The sequence below is a fragment of the Hylaeus anthracinus genome, unplaced genomic scaffold (genome assembly GCF_026225885.1).
Source record: "Hylaeus anthracinus isolate JK02 unplaced genomic scaffold, UHH_iyHylAnth1.0_haploid 11994, whole genome shotgun sequence".
Classification (NCBI taxonomy): domain Eukaryota; kingdom Metazoa; phylum Arthropoda; class Insecta; order Hymenoptera; family Colletidae; genus Hylaeus; species Hylaeus anthracinus.
In genome coordinates, this window is record NW_026534341.1 from 7,451,117 (window position 1) to 7,477,609 (window position 26,493).

At 45.6% G+C, this 26,493-nt stretch overlaps 1 protein-coding gene across 1 annotated transcript in view; it reads left to right on the forward strand.

Annotated features, from left to right (window-relative positions):
* Positions 1–26,493, forward strand: part of LOC128888929 (homeotic protein Sex combs reduced) — a 252,696-nt gene that overhangs the window by 29,947 nt on the left and 196,256 nt on the right. The window contains exon 2 of the mRNA XM_054146153.1: positions 320–597. Within this exon, the coding sequence (XP_054002128.1) occupies positions 320–597 (278 nt within the window). The remainder of the gene's footprint in view (positions 1–319; positions 598–26,493) is intronic.

The following is a 26,493-nucleotide window of genomic DNA, read 5'->3' on the forward strand; positions in this document are numbered from 1 at the left end:
GTCCTTGTCCCACAGATTCCTACTTTTTTCGCTGCTGTAGCTGAAGTCAACTCGGAGTTTGGCTCTGGCTCCTGCGCATCCTTTAGTTTAATTTCTTTGGAACTCGAAGTGTCAAGAAAATGACAATCGGGCTACATCTTCAAAGTCAATCTAAGATTAACATTCGTGGCAATAGAATGCTAAGAAACCATCTCGAATTGCTGGTAGATACCAAAAAAACAAAAACCTAACCCAGACCTAACCCTTGGATGGGAGGCATTCATTGTAAAAACCGCCCTGGTCCACGTTCTGTTATCTAACGTAGTACCTCGATTTTCAGGCACGGTGAACGCGAACGGCGAGACGAAGCGACAGAGGACATCGTACACCAGGTATCAGACCCTGGAGCTGGAGAAGGAGTTCCACTTCAACCGCTACCTGACGAGGCGGCGTCGCATAGAGATCGCCCACGCCCTTTGCCTGACGGAACGTCAGATAAAGATCTGGTTCCAGAATCGGCGGATGAAGTGGAAAAAGGAGCACAAGATGGCGAGCATGAACATTGTACCGTATCACATGTCGCCGTACGGCCACCCTTACCAGTTCGCGCCTCACCCAGGCCAGTTCGCTCACTTGGCCACATAGGACGAGTTCTCGCCCGCCGAGCTCGGAGCACACGCTGTCCGGTTCCCCGGGATGTACGGCGAGCAGAACTTCTAAAAGGCTTTTTTCCGCTTTCGGCGCGGCTGGGTCACCGATGTCACGCGTGACCCGCCGAGCTGAAACACTTCACTTCCAGTAGGACACGTGGTGAGACCCAACGGGGTCTCCGACACAGGCCACCGATGCCTCGACGGATTGTCACTCGTCAAACGGAATCTGTACGTCCCTCTGCTTGCCTTCATTTTTCTTTTTGCCCTCCGGTTCAGGAGTACGTCGCTCGGGATGAAAGGGTTCGAACTTTTTGCCATCCGAGATCCGTGAAACGACGCGTTCGCGTTTTGAGACATTTTTCGAGTAGTCTTGTTGCTTCCACCGAACCCAGACCCTTTTCTTTTGGAATACCTGTTTTTCTAAGATGGAAAGCATGATGGAGATTCTTGCGGTCCTTTCCTCGGTGTTATCGATCTCGAAAGTGAATCACTTTTTAACGAAGATTTAACTGGCTCAATAGAACGACCATTGTTTCCAAGCGCTGCGACGTTCCGTGATCCGTCAGCATCGGTCCGTGTACGTTGTAGAACTACTCGAAGTTGAAGGGAAGCCAAAAATTGTCTGCAAGCACGCCGTACGCCCGATTAAATGGACTGGACGCGCTCCGAGGGGCTCTCGCCGCGACTAGATTACGAATAACGGTGTTGAACGCGGACGAGAGGCCACCTCAGCGGGTGAGATAAAATCGAATCAGTAGTTTAAGGCGTAGAAATTAGCGGTCTAAGTGATTAATTAATTGAACGACTCATTAATTAATTGTCTTGCCTGGCTGCGCACTGTTTCGCATCTCTGAATCACTCCCCACCACCCTCTCCCCAGAAAAATACCATCCCCACGTACCATCCCCAACTCCCGAAAAACCAACGAAAAATTGAACAGACGATGCGATGATGTACTTATTCCTTGTTTCTTCTTCCACTTCCTCTTCTTTCGCTCGTTCGATCTGTCTCTCAGAGCGTGTTCACCGGGGGTGGCTTCACCTCGCGATCGACTCAGCCACCCTCGGGGAAGCGTAGTTTCTATGTGCACGTTAAAGTCTCTACTTCGTAGTACGTAAGGTGCCTATTAATACTCGACCTATTCTCTGCCGTTTTTCGATAGAGGCTGCTGAATCTTTGAACGTCCGTTAGGATCGAAGGCCCGCGAATTCTCGTAGGAAACTCCGAAACCACTCACAGCCGACGAAGCGCGTAGTATTTTCTAGAGAGTAAGAAAACGGTCGATGACGATGGCGGCAAGCCGCGAACGCTCGTTCGTCGCATCGTAACGCATTAAGCCAAATTAATCGGGAATGTATATGTGTCACTTTACCCCGAGTCTATAAAGTTACACTACGACGAAGAAACGTATACCGATTTCACGCGGCAACTCTTCGTTCCTCTTCTTCATTTTTTCTTCTCGACATGTAGCGTTTTTCATTCTTGTACTTCTTCGCGCGACAGGGTCGAGTTACGGATACGTGTAATGGACGGAATTCTTGCGAAGACGTTTTTAGAAGGAAACGGTGGGCAGCTGAGGAATCAGCCGGCTCTCTGTAAATATAATCGTGTAATCCACGTTCCCCCGAGGCACACGACCGCGGCGTTGTTTCCGAACAGTCCATGTATGCAAATCGTTCGTTTCGTTTGGTCGAACCAGCTTCTGGGAATTGGGAAAATGGGGACGACCGAAGTGGAATTGATTATTATTTTCTCGATACTCTACCCACGCTTCGGCTCAACGAAACGAGCGATAGTTTTCGGGATATCGCGCACGCGACTTCGCTAGAGCAACGCGTTTCGTTGCGGATCGACATAAATTCGAGTTCGATATCTGCAAATATTTCTTAAATTTAACCCTTTGCTGTCCTATGTCGAGTCAGACTCGACAGAACTACACCGAAGTCTGAAAATCTGGAGTGGAACGGGTTAAGATATTTACTATCGTATTCCAAACTTTTCGAAAAGAGCGTGGCTTCCTCTTGGGGAGCCCTAGAAAACTCGCGGAACGTCGATGCTCTGCGAAGAAAGTTTGGTCGCGGCTGCGCATCGTAACGCGCGATACGAGCGAAAAAATAGGGGGCAGCTGTCACGAGTAGGAGGAAGGGGAGGGGGAATTGAAGGATCCCTCGGCGACCTAATCGAACGAAGCGGCAGGTGTGTAAATGAATTTAGGTAGTGTGCACGCGCGCGTTTAATTGGTTATATCGCGCGATACGAGAACCTAATTGAAGGAGAGCAGCTAGCGTTCGCTCCGTGCTTAGTAAGGTGTCGTGAACTGCGCAATACGCGAAGCAAATTCGGAAGAATACAGGGATCTAAAGTATATTATCGAGATTTAGCGTGTGTGTGTGAGAGAGAGAAAGGGAGAGAGAAAGAGGTGAAAGCGAACAAGACGGGAAGAGAGATGCAAGAGTAGGCTAATGTTGAATTGTACATAGCTATTGAATATATGATACACGATATCGAATGACGTTATTATCGTACGAGGCGTTAACGAACGAAACGATTACACGAATTCTTTTTTCAATTTTACTGCCGATAAGGGAAGAGACGGGCCTCGCTGTACGCGATTATTTCTTTATGTGATATTCCAGACGTAAATTAGGAGGTGGAGTTAGTCGACACGTCGAAGGCAAATTCAACGTTGGGAATTCTTTCGTTATCGCCTGGTACCCTATAGGGATATTTAAATAAAACAATAGTGAGGATTATAATTATTATTATTAATATTATTACGATGATTATTGAAATTATTGATATTATCGCTATTATTCTATTGAGAGTGAGCCTGTTGCTAATGACTTGGTCCAGTGTTAATATTGTATTTTATTTGTTTCGTTATTATTATTATTATTATTTTTTTTTTTCGTTGTTCACGCCGCGTGTCGTACAACACGTTCCGTACCTATGAATACAGAGTTCGGTTTTTCGTGCTCTATAAGGGAAAGAATCCGTCGTCAAGGAACTTGGGTCTTCGGGTTTTCGCGGAAGATCGCGTTCTTCTCCTTCGTTTACCGAGTCGACTGCATCGTTCGAGGACGAAATAAACGGGGTTAAAACGTAAACGGAAGCTATATTACTCGTCAGGTGCGAAGGATGCGTTCTCCACTTTAAATTAAGCTCAAGTATTACGTTCGTGTAGCGTCAGACTCAAATGTTACTTCATTCCATGTAATATACGTAATAGTCTAACTAAAATACCTACTTATTACATCTACGTAACCTAGAGCACCGTACGCGTAAGGTCGTATAATTATATAATTTAAATTGTAATTATTAAATGGTATGACGTACAGAAACATACGGCTGATGCATCATTTCCTTACGACACCTGTGGGGCAACTCCATTGGGCAACACTCCCTCCAAAGAATCGTTCATCGTTGAAATTAGAAATTTCCAACGACGTAACGTTGAAGTAAGTACAAACAAAGTGAAAAACTGGGTCTTTAGAAACAGAGACCTCTCACATCGAAAGTTAACCCTTTGCACTCGGCTGTTCTCTTCGATGAGGAATTCCTGTCGAAAACGTGTCCCTCGATGCACATTTTGTTACGAGCTAGGTTCAGGGGGAAAGGGTTAAAAACAATTTCATCTAACCCTCCCCCCCCCGCGGTCGAACAGTGAAATAATTATTTACAAAGAAACTTGGCCTGCAATAATCACGAATAACGAGTTCCTCGGACAGGCAGTATAATTTGTTCGCGGAATATCGCGTGGAAGAGAAACACTCGGTCGAATTGCAACGAATTGTTGCGCATATTACGAGATACCAGCGGCGATAGAGCAACCGTCTTTCCTTCGACGATAACGGTTTATGAATTGCTCGTTAATCGACGGAATAACACAACGAGGCGGCGAGTAGCGACGCATAAAAATCGTGTTAATTGCCGCCGGCTCGTAAATCGATAATTGTTATATTTACGGTTGGACTCCCGGTGTTGAAATTCCAGGCCGGCGTGATAACACCCGGAGTCGAAAGATCGAGCGATGCCCGGCTAGAGGTTATCAGTCGCGCGCGGTTTCTTCTCAGCTCGGTTTGATCGTTCTTTAATTGGCCACGTTCCACGCTGTCGAGTCTTAATTTCAATCGGTCGAGCACTATCCATAATTATCGATAATAGTGCAAGTTTGATTATAGATTTTACCGCGTAGGGGAATAATAGTTTCTCAGACGGACATCGCCTAGATAACGAGCTGCAACCAGCGCGGAATAATTGCCCCCTCTTAATTAGATTAGAACGACTCGTGTTTCTAGGCATCGAACACTCGTTGAGAATTATCGCGTTCACGGCTTTGTTGCGGGTGATTTCTTGAACGTTTCGGTAAATGAACTTGGAGAGTGAAAAATAACGAACCTTATCGAATCGACGAGGATCCGCTCGAGCAGGGTCGATAAGATCGCGTGACAACAGCGGGGGGTCGTGCGTGATAAAGGAGCCTCACACCCTCGAAAACTACCGAAACCGACAGGAGTCGTGTAACAAGGAGACAAGAGAAGACAAGGCCCTCTCGCAAGTCACGATCCCCGCGAGCATGTCCCTCTCGCTCCATCGCTGCACTTCCCAGAGGTTCGCCATGCTACCGACGATGACCGTGCAGATTCGATCGGTCGTCTCCGACTCTCTCTAGCTGGAGTTGCGCCTCGACGACCGTGACTTTCGTTCTCCAGATTGTAACGATATACTGCACGGAACGAACGGTGAACCAACTCCCGGCGCCGTCGAATTATCGACTGTTTGTCTTTGTTTCTTTATTTTATAAGGGTATGTAATCTGTTTTGCACCTATTGGTCTTTGCTTGCTACGAATCGCCTTGCATTGTTTTACAGCAATGCTTAGCTTCTTGAATTACATTCTTTTGCATGTCTATTGGGGCGAATTATCAATTGTTTGAGCTGTCTCTTTATTTTATAATGGTCCCCTATAGCTCGGGTACCTCGGGATCGCTAAGCCCGTACTGTAGGTACAATCAGACGTAGCTACAGCCCCTGAGGGGTAAATTATCGATTCTTTCAACTAAGGATACGTGCTTTTCCTATTAAAGAGAATTTTCGTCAGCGTTCTCGAGAACTAGCGAAACCTTCGACAGGAAAACTCGAGCTAACTAGCGAGCAGTTTCGCGCGATCGTCTTAGGTATATAATACCTCTCGGCTGGCGTCAGTCACTCAGTCAGTCATTGATACCGCAGAGTGATTAATGAAGAGTCAAGGTTCGGGATCACGGTGCCGAGTTCAGAGGAGGGGACACGGCGGGAGAGCTCTCGACATCGAGGGACGAGTATCGATACCGCGCGCGTTCCTCGAGAATAAAGTGGAGACGCAGTCGTCGCACGTGGAGAGCTGAAGCTGGGGGAATGCTTGGTGTTTATTTGAAACAGACAGGACAACGATCCTGGGGTTTCGAATTAAATATCGTATCAAGCTAGGACATACCCTACTCTGCTCTAACTCTGAAATCACGAATCGATAGTTTTCATTTATGACACGTGACTCAAGTCTACGAATTGTAGTCAGGTTGAGCGAAGGTGATGAGACGTACAAAAATCGCAGTTGACTACTTCGCTTAGGTGTCGAGGCTAGGACTGACCGTGTCCGCTAAACTCCATGAGTCCGAAAAAGTTTTATTGTCCTGGCTGTTGTCGAGGTGTGTCTTTATGACGTTGCCTGATCGGGATGCGTTGGTTTTGTCCCGTGATTGTCTTATTTTTCTCACGTTTGAAAACTAAGGCAGTGAACAAGAAAAATCGGTAAGAATTATTGCCACAAACCGGTGTTTGGTTTTCCCTGGCCTTTACATTTATCCTCGCGAAATGTCTACAGAATGAATCCAACCAGTACACCCACGACGCTGGAATATTCTTCTCCATAGATTCCCATAAACATTGCTCGTTACAGTAAACAAGGCAATCCTTTCTCGATCTTTGAAAGGTCCCGCCTAACGCCGCTTACGTTGCGCAAGACGTCATGCCGAGCGAACCGTCCAGCCAAAGGTAACGCTCGAATCGCGTTTCCCGTTTCAGGTGGAAAAACTGACCCTTTCCAGAAAGCTGACCGGTGTCTCTGGAAAGCCATTAACGATAGGACGCCGCGTTTGGCAAACTTCTAACGCGGCCGGCGGTGTGTCAGTTTTTCCGCGGCGAACGGCAGAAAGCTCGCGAAGGAGGCCGCTCCGTTCCCCGCTGGCTCTTTCTCCCTTCCTTCAGCGGTCGATCGGTTGAGTGACAGGCGACGCCAGGAACCAGAAGAGACTTGGAAGCAGGCCGTCCATCCGTCCGTCTGTCCGTCCGCGTTGCGTTTGTTCGTACCGTTTGCCCGTCCGTGGCGAGTCGTCGTGGACCGTTCGTCGTGGTCGTGGCGAGCCCGAGCCGAGTCGCCCCTGTCCACAAACGGAGCGGAGCAAGACTTCACCACTTTTATGTACGGAGTCTGAATAACAAATCTGTCCAATTCACATGTCGACATCAAAGAAGATAATATAAACACTACATCGATACATCGTCTACAAAACCTTAATGTTTTATTAATGCGGCCTCCGTCCTCGTCCCATTCCGCCGAGTCCATTCCATTCCATCCCCGGCCAGGCCAGGCGACCAGCCACCGACGAACGGACGGACACCCGGCATCCGTGACCACGAAAGACGAAACAGCTTCGCCCGTGGAGTATCGCGCGCTACGGGGAACACCCGCTCCCTCCTCCAGACCAATCTTGTTTTGCGCGTTTTGCGCGCCGCGGTTCGGCCAAACGTTTTGATCGGCTGTCGGACCATAACGTCAAGATTCTTGTCTTGACGCCCGGGTATCGTGGCCTCCGATCATACGCGCGCTCGCGAAAAAATTCGACGGCGAAAACGTACTTTCTATCGTTCCTTACCGTCGAGTGCCTTCCGCCTCGGCGTCAATCGCTATCGATACGCAGGATGGTGATTGATTCCGTCGAGCCGCGGTTTGCTAGAGGACTGTCTATAGCTTGGGAATATTTAAGAAAATCGATTTTCAAAACCCCTAAAACGTATCCTCTATCTTTCCTTAACGCCGATAGTCGTCCGCCTCGGCATCAAGGATCGCTATCGATTCGCAGGATGGTGATTGATTTCGTCGAGCCGTGGTTTGCCAGAGGACTGTCTATAGCTTGGGAACGTTTAAGAAAATTGATTTTCGAACACCCTAAAACCAATTGTCGGTTTCTCCAGGCACCCTGCACGTTCCGAAGGTGCGAAGGAATGTTCCTCCGTGCGGCAAAGAGCGTAACGCGGCGCCTTTAAGATGCAAGCTCCAACGACTGTGGCTCGAAAATGAACGAAGCTCCGTGACGTCCTCCTGCCGAGTGTAATTCAATTTGCCGAGCACGTTTCCCAAAGTCATCGATGGCAGCGGCGGCATAGCGCGAGATTACCATATTTCGCAGCCGCGATCGATGCTCTTCGCGCGACTTCAATTTCTATGCAAATGTCCACGGGGGCTGCAACGTTTGACCGAGTTACCCAATTTGGCGAGGAACCGCGATAGCCATCGACATACGCGACGACGTCTTGACCACTGGTTGCTTTCATCGGAAACGTTGAATATTCGGTGCATCTCTTTGATTGCGAGCAAATTGATCGGAGCACGAAACATTCCAGACGTGGTAGGATCGCGGAGAGCTGAGGAACATAGAGCCTCGATCTTTTCAGGCGAAACTTTCGAAAAAGCGTTGGACTCGGGATCGAGCGGGCCGGAATTCTCCAGGTTTCGCGTCGAAAGTCAGGCAGCGTTACGCACGAAATGCATAAGCGCAGCCCCGTGTAATTGTATGCAGGAATGCAGGCAAGGTAGCGAAGACAGGGTGTACGGTCTGTTCTGTAGGGAGGTTTGAAATCGAAGGGACGAGGAGGGCCGTCGGGCGGAACAGAGAGGGTACGGTGAGGAGGAAGAGAAACGGCGAGGTAAGATAGAGAGGAGCCCCTGATCCGCGGCTGATGTGAGTGAAGGCCGAGGAGAGAGGCCCCGAGAGCTGAGTGACAGCCTCGCCACGTACGTGGGAGGCGAGCTCGCAACAAAGGAAAGACGATAGCCTTATGCAAATAGCAGCGATATCGCGAGCACTCCCCGCGAGACGCGCGGACCCGCTTCTGCTCGCAAACCACCGAGAGAAACCTGCCCCGTCTTGTTCCTGGATTCGTGCGGTCTCGTCGACGCACCGGACCTGGGGAAAAATTCAACGCCGCTTGGGAAAACCGGAACGCCTGACCGTCGCGATCCGTTCTGCCCAGAGACGGATGGCAGGCCTCCGCGACGCGGATCCGCTTCGTACCCCTCGCCGGGGGACCTCAGCGGCGATTTCGACGCGCTCTGCCGCTGATTTGATATTCCGAAACGCGTTATAAGTGTCGGAAGCGTTTGGAATGGTTAAGAAGTCACTCACCTCATCTAAGTTATCGATACTCGTCGAATAAAATTACAAAACTGAAAATAAATTGTTCCGCGACTCCCTTAGTTATAAATCTTTCAGTGGTGTATGACAACGGGCTAGTTTTGTTCTACTATTCATGTATGTAGAAATTAAACATTCAGCCTCTCCCACTCGTGCCCCAAAATGGCAAGTCGGTGCAAGATATCCGCAAGAAATGGTAGTACGAGCGACAATAACGGCGATAGAGGGAAAAAGTGGGAGCAGACAAAGAGACCGCGGCGGTAAGAAGTCGGGTTACCGGTTAAAGCAACGGCGGCCTTTAGACGTCACTCGGAATTCCAAATATCCGCGAGTTTCTACGATGTAATAACGAATGACACGGCCGGAGAACAAACGAAACGAGAAAGTCTGTCGGTGGTAAGAGCGGCTCAGAGGGTTGAGTGGAACGGGGCTGCCAGAGGGGTGGGTCGAACGACGGAACGGGGGTGGAGAAGACAGGGTGGAAGAGGGGCTACAACCGAGTTCCAAAGGGTCTGGGCGCTTTCCAGGCGAGAATTAATCATCCCTGGCAGCTCTCAATGTCCCTACCTACTACTTTCTTCGCATTCCCAATTATACGCTTATCTACAAAATCCGCGTCAAAGCTTAAACATAAACGATCCCCTCGAAAATTGCGAATTGCTGAGAGGAGGATTTGCCTCTTGCGATATTTTTGGAATATAGAATTTTCGAGAGGAATGTCGTCGTTGGCGAGTCTATACCTTTCGAATCATTACCGTTCTTCTTGATGACAGGGAAAGTAACACACTACCAGATTTTATCGCCAGGTAACAAAAGGAAAAAATGGTTCGTCGCGCCAGGACTCGATGTGTCCGAGTAAAATCAAGGGTTGAACGCAGCAGCCTAATTAACATCCTGCTCGTAACACGAGGGGCAACAATCGAGGGCTCGTAAATAACTTTCTAGGAGATCACGATGAAAGAAGAGAGGAAGTAAGGAGTAAACACTTCTACACGTGGATACAGCGAGGTAGGAGCAGAGAATTTACGAGATAGCTACCCTCACCCCGCACCCTTCCCATTCGTCCTACCTTCCTCGTCCTGTCCTCAACAGGTGGTCGTTTTGCTCAACTTCTGTATAGTAATTTATAATTTAATTGATTTATGCTCTCGAAGCGCGGTCGTACAACCCCGACACTCTGTTTTGGAGAAAAGTACCGTTCCGTGGCATCGGCTCGCATAACGGTCCCGCTGCGGATCCGATTTACAGCGTTTCGCCACATTCCCGTTTCGATCTATCGATCTGATCACTCTCCAACTGATTTTTGCTTATATGGACCAATTAAAGCGTAAACACTTTTTATTAGGGGCGTAAACGTTGAAGAAGGGTTGAATATTGTTAATCTCTGAATTTAATTTTTAGTCTACTTTTAATTTTGCATAGGAATATATTGAATATATTGAAAAATGTTCAAAGCCTCTAGATGCTTTCAATTTTTGCTGGAACCTTGGATCTATTAGGGGTGCTTTCAACGAGTCGAGCCGATTTCCATCGGATGAGGAACTGTCAGCCTTCCAAAGGGTCGAGGCACGCGAGGCAATTGCAAAGGACATCCTCCTTTGTACGGTTATTGCTCCGGATGCATTTGCATGGCCTTGTCGCAAATTTTGAGCAAAAGGGTTCCGGCCATAAATCAGAAGCACCGATTGGGAAGCTTCTTAGAAACCCTTTCGCATATTTACTGGCCTAATGGCGAAACAATGGCAGCACCCGTTTCCGCAGCAAAATAAAGCAAAGCAAAGCACATCGATGTCTACTTTATTATACTCCGGCTAAGATCCCCAAAAATCCAACGATCGACCCAGGAAATGCAAGATACGAGTCAACGAATGGAGGCATAGATTCGCATACCCCTAAACTTTCCACCAATTCCCCGACTCCATTCACCGGTGCCAGACCGCGGAGAGGGAAGAATTAGACTCAGCGAGAATTTAAATCTCCATCGGTAAATGGCAGCTTTATCGACGTAACATCGGTAAATTAAAGGTGCCCGCAATTCACCGGCGCGGGTCATTAGGAGATAGTCGCTGCACGGTAGTCGAATCAGGGCCGCCTTATCTGGATCTTGAATCGCGGGCTAAGGAAACAAGTTCTTCTTCAATTCAACTTACTTGATGAACTCGCGACCTGCCCCGTTGGCTGACGTGCAACGACGACGCGGTCGACACCTGGAAACTTCTAGACACTCTCCCCTCGAAGGATGTCTACTTTCAGTCTCGTCCATTTGTAATCTCCTCGCTTTTCACCCCCAACAGCGGATCATTACGAACGGTAGTTAACCTTCGTCGAGCAATAACTATCCGCGAAGCTTCGATACGTTTCTAAAGTGCATTTGGAATAAGTTGGTAGGTGTGATCGGATCGCCTACAAGATTGTGAAATCCACACATTTTCACTGGAAGGACTTAAAAAGGTTCGGCAGGGTGTTATCCGGTCGCGACGCTTAAGGAATAATTAGAGTTCAATCCGTATTAAAAAGGAGCCGCTTAAGACACGGCCCAACGGTTCTAAAAGGTCATGTGCAAATAGGATTCACTGTTAATGGAGCAGCCAGAGCGAACCAGTTCTCCGTTGCGTTTGCAAAGAGTTGTTCGAAGTTCTCGAAGAAACCACTTAAAACACATCTTTCTCGCCGAGTAGCACTCGCAAAAAGCTCTCGTCCAACTCTCGTAGCTCTCGGTAACCAGATCTTGGAAATGTTTTCGTCCTTGATTCGATACACGGTACGAATGTACAGTAAATCGTGAATAGCAAAACGCTCCGGATCAATTAGACCTGGAAGATTCGTTCGAGGATTCTCGCAGAAAAATCGTGGTTGCGTGGGAGGGTCCAACCGTGTAGCCAGGTCGACAGCTGTCGACAAAGGCTGACGATTCTCGCGACAGACCGGGGGTTGGAAAAGCGGGGGTTTGGATCAGCCTTCGAGTTCTTTCTATTCTCGCGGGGTGGTTCTCCCGCAGACTGCGTTAACCCTGCGAGCAAAACTATTACAATTCCTGGTGTGGCTGAAGCGCGTTCCCTTCCTTTTCACCTCCCCATCCCAGCATCCTGGGCTGCCACCCCGCCCGTTACTCGTTGCTCGTAGCCCTCCGCAACCCACGTCTCCTCCTCCTCCCCGCCGACGTCCTGGCATCGCGCCCGTCAAGGGAGATTTATAGCAACTCGAATTCCTCGACTACTAGTCGGCCGTGGCTGAAGGAACGAAGAGGAGACGCGGAGAAGAGAAGAGAAGCAAAGAGCGAAAGGGGGGCGCGCACCGCGGTTCCGGAGAACCTGGAGGGCCCTCTGGTGGGTGGTTGTAGGTGGCGCTGGGTGACGTTGGGTTGTTGGCCCACCGGATGGGCTGCGTGGGCGTCGGGGGACGAGGGGGGCACTCGTCACTCCGACGTGACGGCCGCAGAACTCGGTTCGTACTCCATCGCCCGTCGACGGCGATGCTGTTGCTAGAGGGTTGCGAGTGTGGTGGTGAGTTCCAGCTCGGCGCTGTGTGGTCGATGCTTTTTGCTTGCAACGACTAGCTGAAGGTCTCGCCGTTACGCGATGAGTATCGTAATTGTCAGTAACTGGATCAAATACTGTTTCGAAAACAGTATTAGACTTAAGTGTTGGAATTTACATGAATCTTCAAACTTCCTTGTAGTCCAAATCCCAACTCCCAAGTTTCACTAGAGAAGGGTCCGGGTTATGCCTAATCTATAAAAGTGACTCTTTTTAAAAATGTAACAATCTATAATAACACCAAATATGACCCAAAGGATTCTTCTAGCAAAGAAAGAGGTTTCCTCCCCGAAGTCCAAAGGATCCTCAGCTGGTGCGAGACAGGCTGCCTTGAAACAAAAGCGCGAACGGTGCAGTTTTCTCTCATCCGCGGTGGGAATGGTGTGGATAAAAGGAAGGAGGAAGCGAAGTAGATATCAATCACGCGAGCCGGTGACGGGCTGAGATTTGGCAGCAGCTTCGGAACGCGAAGGGCGGTGGGACGCGGGGGCGGCCGAGCCGCAAACAACTGCGTCCATTCTATCGTCATTTTTCTAAGAAACCCCCGCTATATTGATTCACGAGCTATCGAAGTGTCAACGCCGGTTCCCATTGTCGTGGTCTGGGTTCCTCTGGCTGTCGCGTCTCGACGAAACCTGTCACCTTGTCCGTGGCGTTTCTTGTCACCGACTTCCAGAGACGCCGGAATCTTGGCAACGAATCGAAACGCCTCGTTCCGTTGAGAAACTGTGGGAGAACACGTCTCTCGAATGACCGATTTTCATTTTTTAGGCTCGTTGGCTTTCAGTTTGCATGCGACCGTCTCCAGAGGAACTATGTCAAGATGGGGTTTGAACAAAATCGGGGAATTTTCGCAATAAATTTATGTTCGTAACGTTTCAACTACCGACCCGCAGATATTAGAATTCACCAAGTTATTCGTTCGTTTTGCGTGCGACACCGAGGTTCCATTTTTCGTATAAAAATGTTTCCACGGTTGAATTGTACAGAGAGCTCGAGGAACACGAACGTTTCACGTGTTGTGCGAATTCAGTCAGCGTCAGTTTCAATGAGGAAGAGACTGTGCTTCTCTTCTGACCAGTGTCAGTTACATGTTCTAGAATACTGGCCTCATGGGAGCGCGAAGGTAAGACTTCAGCCGGCGCAACCCGTGGGTGTCAGGATGACTGAAAACGTGATGTGACACGTGCGCGTGTTTAGGTCGACGAGCGTCGTTATGAGATTGCGTAACCGTGAGATGTACGATACCAACATCGCTCCATGAAACTTTAAAAATATGTATGGCAAAGTAGTTGGGATGAAGTAGTCTAACTCGTGGCACCCATGTTACGAAATTGACAGTATAGTAGAATCGGAAGCGATAACCTGAATATATTAATTTATCGAAATAAAAAATGGATTATTCCTATCATGCCTAAAAATGTAATATATAATAAATCGGAAATGATAATTGTATATTTGAGAGGTAAAACATATAATTTGGAGCACATAGAGGCGCAGTGTTCATCTCTACTGTATTCATGGAAAGATTGTCTTTCCTTTGCAATAGCAAAAAGTTGGTCTCCGCGGAAGGAGAAATTCTGCCATCTAGGAATCGAGGGGAACAGGTTCTGCAAGAACAGCTCGCTAGGCCGATAATAGATCTAATTTTGTTTAAGTTCTACAGTACCAAGCGATAGAGTCTTTCAACGATTTCTGTGGCTTGCTACAAGATGGCGTCTTGGTCGTCGTACAGCCATCATGAATCAAATTATGTCAAGAGGAAGTAGGGGTTGATGGTGACGAGAGGAGGGCCTTTCTGGTTAAGCCTACCACTCGAAGGGTGGAGTCGGCCACGCGTGACCTACGATCACCTGGACTTGCCACATTGGCGTAGAAGTATTACACGCATGCCCAAAATTATTATGTAAAAACATGATATAAAATACAATACTGACCTTTTCGTTACAGGAAAAGATGCCATAAGACTTTGAAATTATTATTTTTTCATCTATTTATAACGCTAATACGAATAAAGAATTGGGAACGAGTAATTGAGGTTATTGGGCGTGGTCTATAATTGGTTCGTCCTCTTCTTCTCGAATTGTCCATCTGGTGTCAAGTATTCGAATTTTTAACGAACGAAACGTAGATAATATTTTTGATATATTCACCGAAGAGGATAGACCAAATTGGAGGTCTTGTCGTACGATCTGAAATACCAACAGTGCAAAGAAACTCTGCAGCGCACTCTGAGCGTAACACGGCGAATGATGGAACCATATTCACCCCAACCACGGAATCCATAAATAGTAGGAACCGTAGAGAACTTGTCTACAAACCTATCAGTCTCAAAAACCATTCGATAGTAAGAACTATCCACTAACACAGCTGTACGCTAAAAGTGGTACCTCTGTTCGTTAGGTGTCTTCTTGAACACAGTCGACAATAAAGATTTCTGTTGCTCCAACAGTCGAAAATGAAGATATCTTCTATAGTACCAATCGACAATAAAGATTTCTTCTGTACTAACCGTTCGAGTCGCCTATGAAGATTTCTCTTGTACTAACAATCGATACATGAACTATTATCTATCAGTACTATTTACCTACAGCCGAAATGATAACTTTCACTGATAATCGTTGAAGTCTTCACATTTGTAAACGTTGTTGTCCTTATAGAAAAGAAACACATGCTAGTTACCGTTGTAATTTGTAATATAGAATAGCATAAGCAAGCGAAAGGCTCGAATCGACAGTGGTCGAACAGGCTGGCAGATAACCCAGGTTGGTTATCGCAACGGAACATCTCGCGACCGTGATCAATGACTACGGCTCGTGACTAGGCAGTCTTCGGAGGCTGTCTATCCGAATACGTCGACAGGCTCAAGGTCATGGTCAATATCACAAACGAGATACTGCCATAAGGAATGCGGAATATAAATAGGCCTGGGGTGCCGCAATCTTTGCGCTGGCATTGATCAAGACGCGGATGACCTCGCAATAAAACTTGATCGGGTGCAATTTTCAGTTCCAGCACGACCACTTACCGCGTTTATCTTATTGTTACTAACGCTCTACGAGAACCTAGTTTCCTTTGCATTAAATACGCCGTTCAAATCACGGTATCGCTTTCTAGTATCGAGTTGAAAAGTGATTTCAAAAACAGAGCAAAGAGACTCCAGTCACAGTTGTACCTAGACATCCGCCGTTCATCAACGTTTCTAACGCATCATCGATAAGAGGCAGACCATAACGAGACCAGTTGAAATCTCGCGCGACCAGTCAATGCATTAAATTACTGTTTAAGTTCCGTCCATCCATTCCTTGTCGGACTAAAAATAGCAATCCTACTGCCTCTAAAAAATTCATGCTAGAAATTCTGTCCGAGGCACAGACTGTTGGAAGACTGGCGCCGATTATCTGGGTTAGATTTGAACTGGCTTAGATTCAGATCAAATCTGCATAATTGGGGAGAATAAACCACCCAAATGGAAGGACTATCGTGCATGCGCTTAGAAAGGTAACGCATTAATTGAGTATGCATCCAGGTTAATCCTTTCCGGGCGGACATTTTGGAGCAAGAACGTTAGGACAGTTTTAGAGCAAATGGCAGAAATTTATCGCGTAGGTATCTAAAAATTGCCTTATCAGAAACATTTCGAATGGTTTTGATGAAACTTGGTATATAAAGGTTTTTGAGGTCACTGATTCCAAATCTGAACGCAGTATTTAGAAATTCAAAATGGCGGACCATAATGCAAAAAGTAATTCGATTTGTATGAAATGTAGTACATAGGAGTTTTTGGGGTCGTTGGTTCCAAGTCTGAACTGGAAATTTAAAAATCGAAAGTGGCGGATTCAATATGGCAGAACAAAATGCAACAAATCGATTTTATGGTTAGGCCTGAGTTAGATAACGCTCGGATCAACGTATGAATGAACACAAGAAGCAGTTAAAAATTGAATATCTCTGTGTGCCCACTGTGCGGGACAGAACTTTCGCGGCAGACTAATATTATTTCGGTAGAGTTGGTCGAAGAGTGGTGGAAATAACTGTCACCGAAGACAATTTATGATAATGACTGTTCCTGGCCCGAGAAGGGACGCGGTCGGGCCTCCGAACAGTCTGCAGGTCTCCGTGGAGCCGATCGGACGCCACAGCCTGCTCCGGTTTCAGCGTCTACCTGCCCCCTCCACAGCCCCCAAAGTATCGCCACCCCACTCGATTCCAGCCGTTTCAACCCCGCGATGGCGACGCCCAGCGTCGATTCGGCCGTGCTCTCCTCTCCCATCGCGCAGCCTCGGAGATCCCTCGTCTCATGGCGCTTGTGCGTGACACGGTGAACCTCGGCAAACGTCGCGTCGCGTTGATCTCTCCTTCATACGTTGTTATCGAACCCAAGAGCACTGGAAATCTGTGATTTGTGACTCCTACCTCGATAATAATCAAGAAACCATACTCAGTGATAAACTATCGAGATTCCAAGGGTGTAGCAAAGTATGACAGCGTGTGACAATGGGGTGTCTACCATACTTGTGTGGTTATTCAGACGCAAAATGGATGTCAAGAAAGAAGCGTTTTTGCTCGGTAGAACAGTTTTTCGTAACGTCTGGTACGAAGTGAAAATAAAAAGTGAGAATTGAGGACGAGGAACCTGCAAATTGTCGTCAAGGATTTAGGTCCTTCGAACCCCTAGTTCGAAAAGCATCGAGTGCAGCTACGATTTCCTTCAGAATTCTTTGGACTCACCACGTAAGTTGCACTTTGTAAGTCGTTGAAATAATGATCCCCTTTGGGGTTACGGTATGTGCGTCGATATTAATGCATGTGTTTTCAACCCCCAGAGCGCAGACTCGTCGGGGATCCATTGCTGTCGTCTCCTATGCAAGGAGCCAAGAGGTGGTGGGAATTTTATTGTTTAGCAACGTTTCATCTTTCCAAAATATTCCAGTCCGATGGACGCTTTTTATCCCAGTGAGTATGCGTTTGCAATAGTCTATTTTCAGCGGCTGCCATTCGATATTAATTTCAATCTCTGAATACCTTGTAATCACAATCGTGGATTACATTTTGTTTTATAACGATTGGGATTCTACTGGTCGTTACAATTCTGTTTTGAATGGATGAAGAAGTAGCCCAGTGGCGCCAACATTGGCGAATTCAATCAGATTCTGGCAGCATCTCGGAATCTGGCGGGACGCCGATCGATTTGCTCGACGCTCTTCACCGGCGCGGCACAGTTCGGTTTCGGTTCGGTTCGTTTCGTAAGCGGTAAAAAGGTGACCGCAGAATTATTGCACCGATCGATCGACCGTTTCTCGTTGCTATAGAACGTTATCCACAGGACCAATTTTGCGGGTCGAATCGAAAACCGTTCGGTTGGCCAATACTTGTCACGCTTTCAATTTATTGTATCCAAGATAAAGATCGAATAAGGGACTGCAGAGGTCATTTATTTGGAAACTTTAATAAGGGAAATTTCTTTAATTTCTTCGATAGAAATATAGAATTTAAAAGGCAACACACTCGTTCGCATCAGATTTAGATTTAGTTTATTGCCCTACGTTGATTCCATTCAACGAATCGTCCCGAGGCCTGTCCAGGAAGGCGACGTTATCCAACGGACGTGTGCGCACGAGGGCAAACCGGCTACGAGTCCAATCAAGGACTCACTCGGTCCACATTCCACGTCTAGCCTTCCGATCCCTAAACTTGCCAACGCGTCCTCCGCCCATGAGCCATTTTCGACTCGTCTCGATTAATCCTCGATTTTCAGACAGAATTCTGCCTCAGAATTCCCTTTGTGCCCACATCCCAACTTAATGACTCTTTTTTCAAGTTCACATGAAATTCAATTCGTCTTGTTACAGATATAATGACATTGCAAATGAAACTCCTTTTACGTATTTAATTACACATTGCGTGCCTAACTTTCTAAAAGAAAATTGACGAGAATTCGATTGACATCTAATTACTTTTCTCGGTGATTTGAGTCTCAGTTTCATCCCAGGATCAATGTATCGACACTGAAAGCTAATATACACCGTGCAAATCGTTCCCCAAGCGAGTTATTAGTTAAAACATATCGACAGGGCCGGTGCATCGACACCTGAATGAACAAGGAGCGGCATGACGCGACAAAGCGTCAAGTGATCGATGTTGTTGTCCTCCGCCACGTCAAAGAATACACAGACCGTGATTTTTCGACATTAAAAGCATCGCTCACGATCTTTCAGCGCGTTTATTCGTCCCTTGTACCGTGTTGACAGATAACAGTTCCATTCGTATTCATACGTTCATTGTTACTCCCACTCTGGATGCTTTCGATATTTTGCAAAATTGGTTCTCGTAATCCAAATCCGTATCTCGATGGACTTGTGGATACGATGGTAGAAAATTATATACGTCTTGGTGAAATGGACTCAAGTCGCCGACGGAAGCAGTAAAAATAAAATGCCTAACGAAGGGTTAATTATAGTAAATGCAAATTATAATATGAAATTTAAATCACTGTTTTTTCATTCACATAATTTAGTAATGTGAACGATAAGAATTAGTTATCTTAAGTGCTCTATATGTTAAATATTTGGAGTAAGGATATATGACCTCATATCTATCTCACTTTCAAATCGATATGGGGGTGGTATATCATGATCGTTATTATTAATCATAACCAGAAACGATGGTTTCCATTTCGTGCGACGTATCTTTCACGATCTGCCTCGCGTTTAATTAGTTCCCGTGCGAAAGATTGCGATAAAGCGAAATACACCTCAACACGAGCGCATATTAATGTTATTGTTGATATGAATCGCATAATTTCGATAGCACAACAAGCATGTAACAAAAATATAAATAGGGAAGAGTCTCTCGGATGCTCGTTAAATAAAAATAAAAATTGGAGTAGTAGAAATACTCCGCAACGAACAAGTAAAAATTTACCTGTTCAACTCGGTGAATGTCACGAATTTACTGTTATAAATTCAGTTTCATTCCCTTTTTATTGTTCGAATAAAATATTGCCCGTCTCTGCCAGGGACACGAATTGAAAACTGTTTCGGTGCTCGAATGTAACGCAGGCTGTAAAGTTCCGACGCACGAGGCTGTAAAGTTCAGCCTCCCGGTGTAACGCCTCATCACAGTCTCGTTTTTGTTCCGATGAAATGGAAATGAGCGTGGGCTCGATGCAGATTCAACGAAAGTTAACCGTCCACGCTACATTCGCTGAAAAGCTACGGTCTCCCGTTCCTCCCGTGAAAACGGTTAACGATCCGTTTGTGCAAAACCTCGCGTGACGGCTCGTTGATCTCCTATCGTAATCGAAATCCAGAGGAGAAAACGAAACGAATTTCTTTTTCACGAACCCGAAATCCTCTGATGAACAAACGCAGTGGCAACTGTATAGAGGCAGAACAGTTCATTAATGTCTATTTAAAAAAAAAAAAAAAAACACACACACACACACACACACGCTTTTGATTATATTCTAACGTGTTGAATAACCCAATTACGTTATTATTCCAATCATCGTTTGAACAAAGGTTTATTTGCATGTTTCAACTATCAGCGATGGTTAAAACGGTTACGTAGGATTTTCCTGGGACATTTATTCAGTGTTTCCACGCAACTTCCCGGCGTCTGATATCTAAAAATTAAAACGTCGCAGTTCTAAATTAACGCGTTTCCGCGAGAAGTGACGTCACGCGGCGCAATTCGACCATGGGAGACGCAACGAGGTCTCGTTAGTCTTTTATAGTTCACCATATGGGCGCAAGTGGATTCCCACCACTGACACCGATACGTAGCGCCGCAAAACCACGCGCGACTCCAACCCAGAATGGTCCTTAAAATAATATTAATTATCGTTCCTTCATAATTGCAAGGAACTGTCATAATCCTCAATTACATTTTGCAGATGTTTTCCGTAATTTCCAAGTTCGGTTGCTCGACACAAAAATATAGTTAAACGCGTTACTATGATTATTATTCTTATGCATTGCTTCAAAAGTGTATTTCCATTAAATTATAAAATTTATTTGCCGAAGAGATCGTGGACGTAATGGAATTCATTAAATGCTCGTTAGATGTAAACGCGAGTCTTATTCTAGTAATCGTTTAGATAGGTATCTATTTAAATAGTTATTAACTAAATAACTTGTGATGCGTCTATCGTTTCCTGTAAACGGTGACCAACGACGGAGAGGAGCGATTAGAGACGTTCGGAGCGGACGCTACGTTAAAATGCAAAGTTAACGGGCCGTTGAGAATCTTCTCGGAATTCCGCGTCCGGTTTTATGGACGCACCGGCAACTTAGTTTTATTGCGGCAATATAGCAGGGATGCACGCTGTACTATTGTTCAACTTTTTCGTTGTTCGCCTTCGGAGCAGGTATCGCGGACCTTTGGAGTTAATAGGGAGAGAATAATGGCGGCCGATTGGCCTTCGATCCGTAGGTCCTACGAGCCACGTACTTCCAAATTCTGGAAAATCCTCCGTCATCTTTGATCTCGAATGTTTCATTGATTTGCTTTACTCCAAAGCAATATTCGAATTAAGCACATAATTGTGTGACTAGTTATTACATTATAAATAATCGCGTAAATTTTACGATAACTCTCCACGTAATAGAATACGAAAAACGTCAGTATATGCTAGAAAAAATCTATTGGTTTGTCTGAAAAGGCCATGCCGATTTTTGATAGATGGTGCAAGAAGAATTAAAAAAAATAATTCTAAAAGTAGATCAACAAAGGAAATGAATACAAATAATATTCAATTCAAGTAGAAACTTTCAAAAATATTTGTCTGGCAGTCAACGTGTTAAAAGATGGAGAGGTTGTGGATCAAAATGGTACTTACGTAATTCAATAAATATGCATTTGAATTGTTCTCAAAAATTAGCACAAACTTTCTGGACAACGCAATACTATGAACAAGAAAAAAATTGAAATTAAACCATACACGATCCAATCTACCCAGGACACGACTCCATCCTGTACAAGAACATTGGTATCCCCCCAATGGTTGGCGCGTCGTACCGCACACCACGCTACTTTCACTTTTCCCACCCCCGACGCTTTCCCATCCCTCGAAGGAATAAAAAGCCCAGGGCTGAACCCTTGACAGAGGGCGTCACGGAGTTCGAAGGGACCGTTATCTCTGAAAATTCGGAGCGCTGGTCCGAAAATCGCGGTTCCGCCTGGAGGACCCTGGTATGGGTGGCTCCGGCTCATTGTCGTGGAATAAAAGCCGCGGCAGTTCCCCACGGATGCTGAGCCCTCGCGTGGATTTCATTTCAGGATCGCATAAAATGGTGGTGGCGTCGAGGGGAACCGTGGATCGGGCACGGGGAACGGGAACAGCTCGAGAGGGACAGAGACGGTACTAGGGGGAGAAGAATAGAGAGGACAGAGTGCCGCGGCCAAGGGGAGAAAGAGACGAACGGAGAAAGAGATGTACGCCGGCTGGCGAGCAGATGGTTGCGCCGTTTATTGGTTTATTCGTCGGTTCAGCCATGACGTCCCGTCCAGCCATCGGAGCAGCCGGTGTTCCTCTTTGTGTTGTTACGGAGGTCGGCCAACACCGAGGCCTTATCTGCTCCTCTCCTACGTGATATAACCGAGCGTGGACCGCGGGGTTGACGTGGACCTTATTCAAATCTATGGTGATTTTATTGTGCTCGTGTTGGTTGGTCAGAGTCGTTTGCAAAATTTTTCGCAAATTTTTATTCTTACAATGGGGATTCAAGGGGGATTTCGCGATGGAAGCTTGGTTTGTGGTGGTTGTATTTTTCAGTTACCATCTGGGAACCGTGTTGGGTTTTCAATTAGAAGAGGGGTTTGTTGGACGCGCGGGGATTTTGAAACGGTGACTACGCGGTTGAATTATTATTTTTAACGGTTTCAAATTGTGCGAGTGATTTTATTTAAACGTGTTTTAACAATAGTACTGAATTCATAAAAAAATTGCTTAAAACTGTGAACGGCCTATTTCCTCCACTTTGCTCCAAACAGTTTCGTACCGGTGAGTCACGATTCGTTGAAAGGGGAGTCGCATTAAGAGGAGGAAATTGGAGGCTCGCAGGATGAAAGTAAAAACTGTTACCCAGGAGTGTGCTGAGCAAGTAAAAGTTGTATCACGATTGGTTTATTTTTCAGGACGTGTAGGGTGTGGATGTCGATTGTTCGAAGAGGGGCTCTCGACGGTGAAAGGGTTGATTGATGCTGACTCGGCTGCTTTTATCGCCACTTACACGGTACTCTATATTTCATTTATGTTCCGCGTGGTATTTTCAAGCGAGCTAATTTCAACGTGCAAAGAAACGAAACGTTTTTATTATTCGAAATGCACCACTTAAGGACGATACACTACTGTCCTAATACGTTCTTATTTCAGGTGTTAATTTGGAGTACAGAACGAGTACAAAGCGAGCACTCCGATATTGCTGTAAAGAATACAAAAATTACTTGGAACAGCAGTCGTATTTCAGGTACGTAAACTTGTACACTATTCGATATCTTTGTGCATTAATCTACTTCAACTTCGAATAATTTGTTCTCTTTAATACTCTCGCCAAACAATAATTTGCCTAGTTACATTTTCCTTATCAGTCCCTTGCCGTTTCCAGGCAGTATTATACGAAGCATTATATCACCTTTTGCGCGAGTTCCATTAGTCGAAGTCGCGCCAAGCGGTCCGGCAGCGAGGCCAGAAAAGTTTCAACGGTCTCGGAGCAACAGTTCTGATACCGAAAATTATTTGAACAGGGGGATGACGATAATAGCGTCGCCGGCATCGGAGTGCAGACGCGCGTAGCAAGTAATGGCGAATCAGGGGGTGAAACCGGGTCGATAGAAGGAAACCCTCCGAAACTTCCAGCAAACCACCAACCACGCTCCACCTATCGGATTACATGGACTTCTAGGACGAATACGCCCTCTGCGTGGCCATTATTCAAGGTGGGGATGTTTCTTATATATTTTTTTTTTTTTTTTTTTTTTAGAAAATTCGAGGAAAGTACCTTGAGAATTGTGAAATTACAGATACACTTAAATTTTATACATTTCCAATATTTGATTAAACGATATATTTGACGATTCATCGAATCAAATATAAAATGCTCGTTCTAACATTTAGAACATTTAATAATATTCCAATTAAACATAATGGAAGATATAATTTCATATAAAATTAATTTGTGAATTTGTACCGTGGAATTTAAAATCCATGTTCTTCGATTCAGTTTCAGTTGCATGGGAACTCTTTAAAATTCATATTTTCAATCCGTGTCGGCTTATTGATCCCCGCGGGGAGATTATTGGCTTCTCGAGGGAACAAATCAACGTCAACCTGACCGTGAATAAGTGCGCGCCAGGATTCGTTTCGAATGTCATCGTTACAGACGGCTTCCCAAGGATTAAGGTTTCCGACAAATTTTGGACAGCTTGTTAAAGAGTAATCTCCGACTCGTATCGCTCAATTTATTTCTCCCCCGAGCAACAAATACACTGACACTTAAGTACTTGGACTAGAAATACTTCGTGAAATGTTATTATATCATTTACATTCTCAATGTTAAAAAACGAACTTTCACTTAATTAAAGATTTATATTGTCGTTTAAATACTTGGACTAGAAGAACTTCGTGAAATGTTCTCGCTTAAAAAATAAATCGGTACATCAGTTACATTTCCAATGTTAAAAAAGGAAATATAGTTTCATTTAATTAAAGTTAGTTGTATGAACAAAGTTATCAGGATGCCTGGGCATAAACACAACTTCAGGTTTGACGCGCGGTCCGAAACACAACCCGCCTTATTTCGGGTTAATCCCGATTAGCAAACGGGTGGCGAGGATTTAAAGGGGATTAACAGCTCCGGTGCATAGTTCGGAGAATCCTGGAAGGCTATCGGTGTCCTATCAGTTTAAAGTCTCCAAACCGAGTGATTCCGACAAATATTTTGACAGATTGCAAAGGTCCTATTCTTTGAAACATAAAGAACAACTAAACACCACCTCCACTCTGACAATTTGTCCTTTCGGATGATCTCTTCTGTTGCTTACGCTTAAATAGAAAATATTTGTACACAGACTTAAGAAGATTACCTAGGTACCCATCTTTCACCAACATAGAACATTTAACTTCCTCCCTGTTCGCAGCACAAGAACAAGCTACCGCCAACAGGCTGGTGTAGGTTACAATCTCAGACTTCGATCTAGCATCCATGGCAAATTCTTTCAAGGGAATCAGTTTACATAGCGTTTCACGCGTTCGTTTAATCAGACACCGGATGCACGGCGCTCCTGCACCTCTAACCTCAGTTTCGAAATGATTTCAGGTAAACATCGTACGCTCGGGATGACCAAGTAACCTGGAAACGCAAGGTACATCGACATCGCGTGCTCAAATAAAAGGAGCTGTACCGCTAAGGAATAAGAAGAGAACGAGGACGAAGGAGAACACGGCCTTGCTAGCATTCAGCTGTGTCATCCGCGAGCCGTTAACGTTCAGGTGGCTTGGGTCCCAGGGACGAGCATCAATCATTATCGGCGTTGCAGGTGTAATATGATTATTGTCGCTAAGATAGCCTGCTATGATATACGCCCTGGAAGTGTGCCAAGTGACATAACAGGATTTATCTTTAACGGCTTATCGGAGCCACTGAACAGAAGGAACGAATCCTGGTGTCGAATCTGACAGCTACTCGCTCTGCTAGGAGCCGAGCTCCGAATCACCGAATCGGTCGGACTCGTCAGTGTCTAGGGTGGGTTTAGGTCTACTATTCTTTGAAGATTAGAGCCACGAAATATTTTACAAGTTTGGTAGGGGTGTGTCACGCTCTACTTGAGGCTATAATTAACATTCGAAAGAACGTTTCTCGTTAAATAATTGATCGGTGAGACTTTAACCAAGCTTGCAGAGTTTTTGGTAGAGACACAAGTCGATTTTCAATAAATCGTCCGTGTAGAGATTATTCGAGGGGTAATTTTTCACATGCGCGCGGAGAGGTTCGTTTAACGACACGCTCCGAAATAGACGCTTCCTTGCTGGCTGGAAGAGTGACTCGGCATAACCGGTCTATTTTCGAATGACTCTGCACTTCTTACAATCTTGATCTGGGCTAGTGAGTGCGCCAATTTTAACTGTTTATCGGATCCTTGGGTTCTCGGGTCGAGATAAAAACGCTTTGAATCGAAACGCGGCGTTGGTAGCCTCTTCAGGATCTCGAAACGGTAGATTTTATTTTTAAAACGATTGTATATTTAAAAGAATTAGAAAAATTCAAAGGCAGCTACATTGCTTGAAGATTCTTGACCGTATAGCCAAAGCTGCCACTAGTTTCTAAGAAAATAATTGATAAAAACGATGGTACGTCACTCGTCACTTGTCAGGATTGATGTATTCAATATTTTCATTATGTTTATAAGGCCTAAAGGAGGAATATTAATTGAAGGATACTTTCAGGTATGTTAGTCTGGGCCAAGAAGAAGTTAATTCCGGCGTGTGTGTTGCTAATCGTAAAGAAAAGGATACAGAACGAAGGATTACTGCTTCAGGATCTACGTGGCGCTTGGAGAAGGCCCAGTTAATGCTCTACATCTACCCTGTAGATCCGAATTTGTTTGATAAGAGGCGACAAATTCGGTTCTAGAGAGGTTTGTGTGGTGCATACAGAGCTACAGTGGTCTCGAGGCGACTTTTCGTCATTTTTCGTGCGCAACTGTTGTAATTTAATTTATTTATTCAATCACTGTCTTCATTCCACGATGAAACCCTCGAATGATCTTCATTGACATAAACTGTTTTTATAAGATACAAAAGTATTCGATAAGAACGTTAAGAACGTTTCAAGGTGCCTCAGAAATTCACAAAATTTTCGAACGTCTGAAC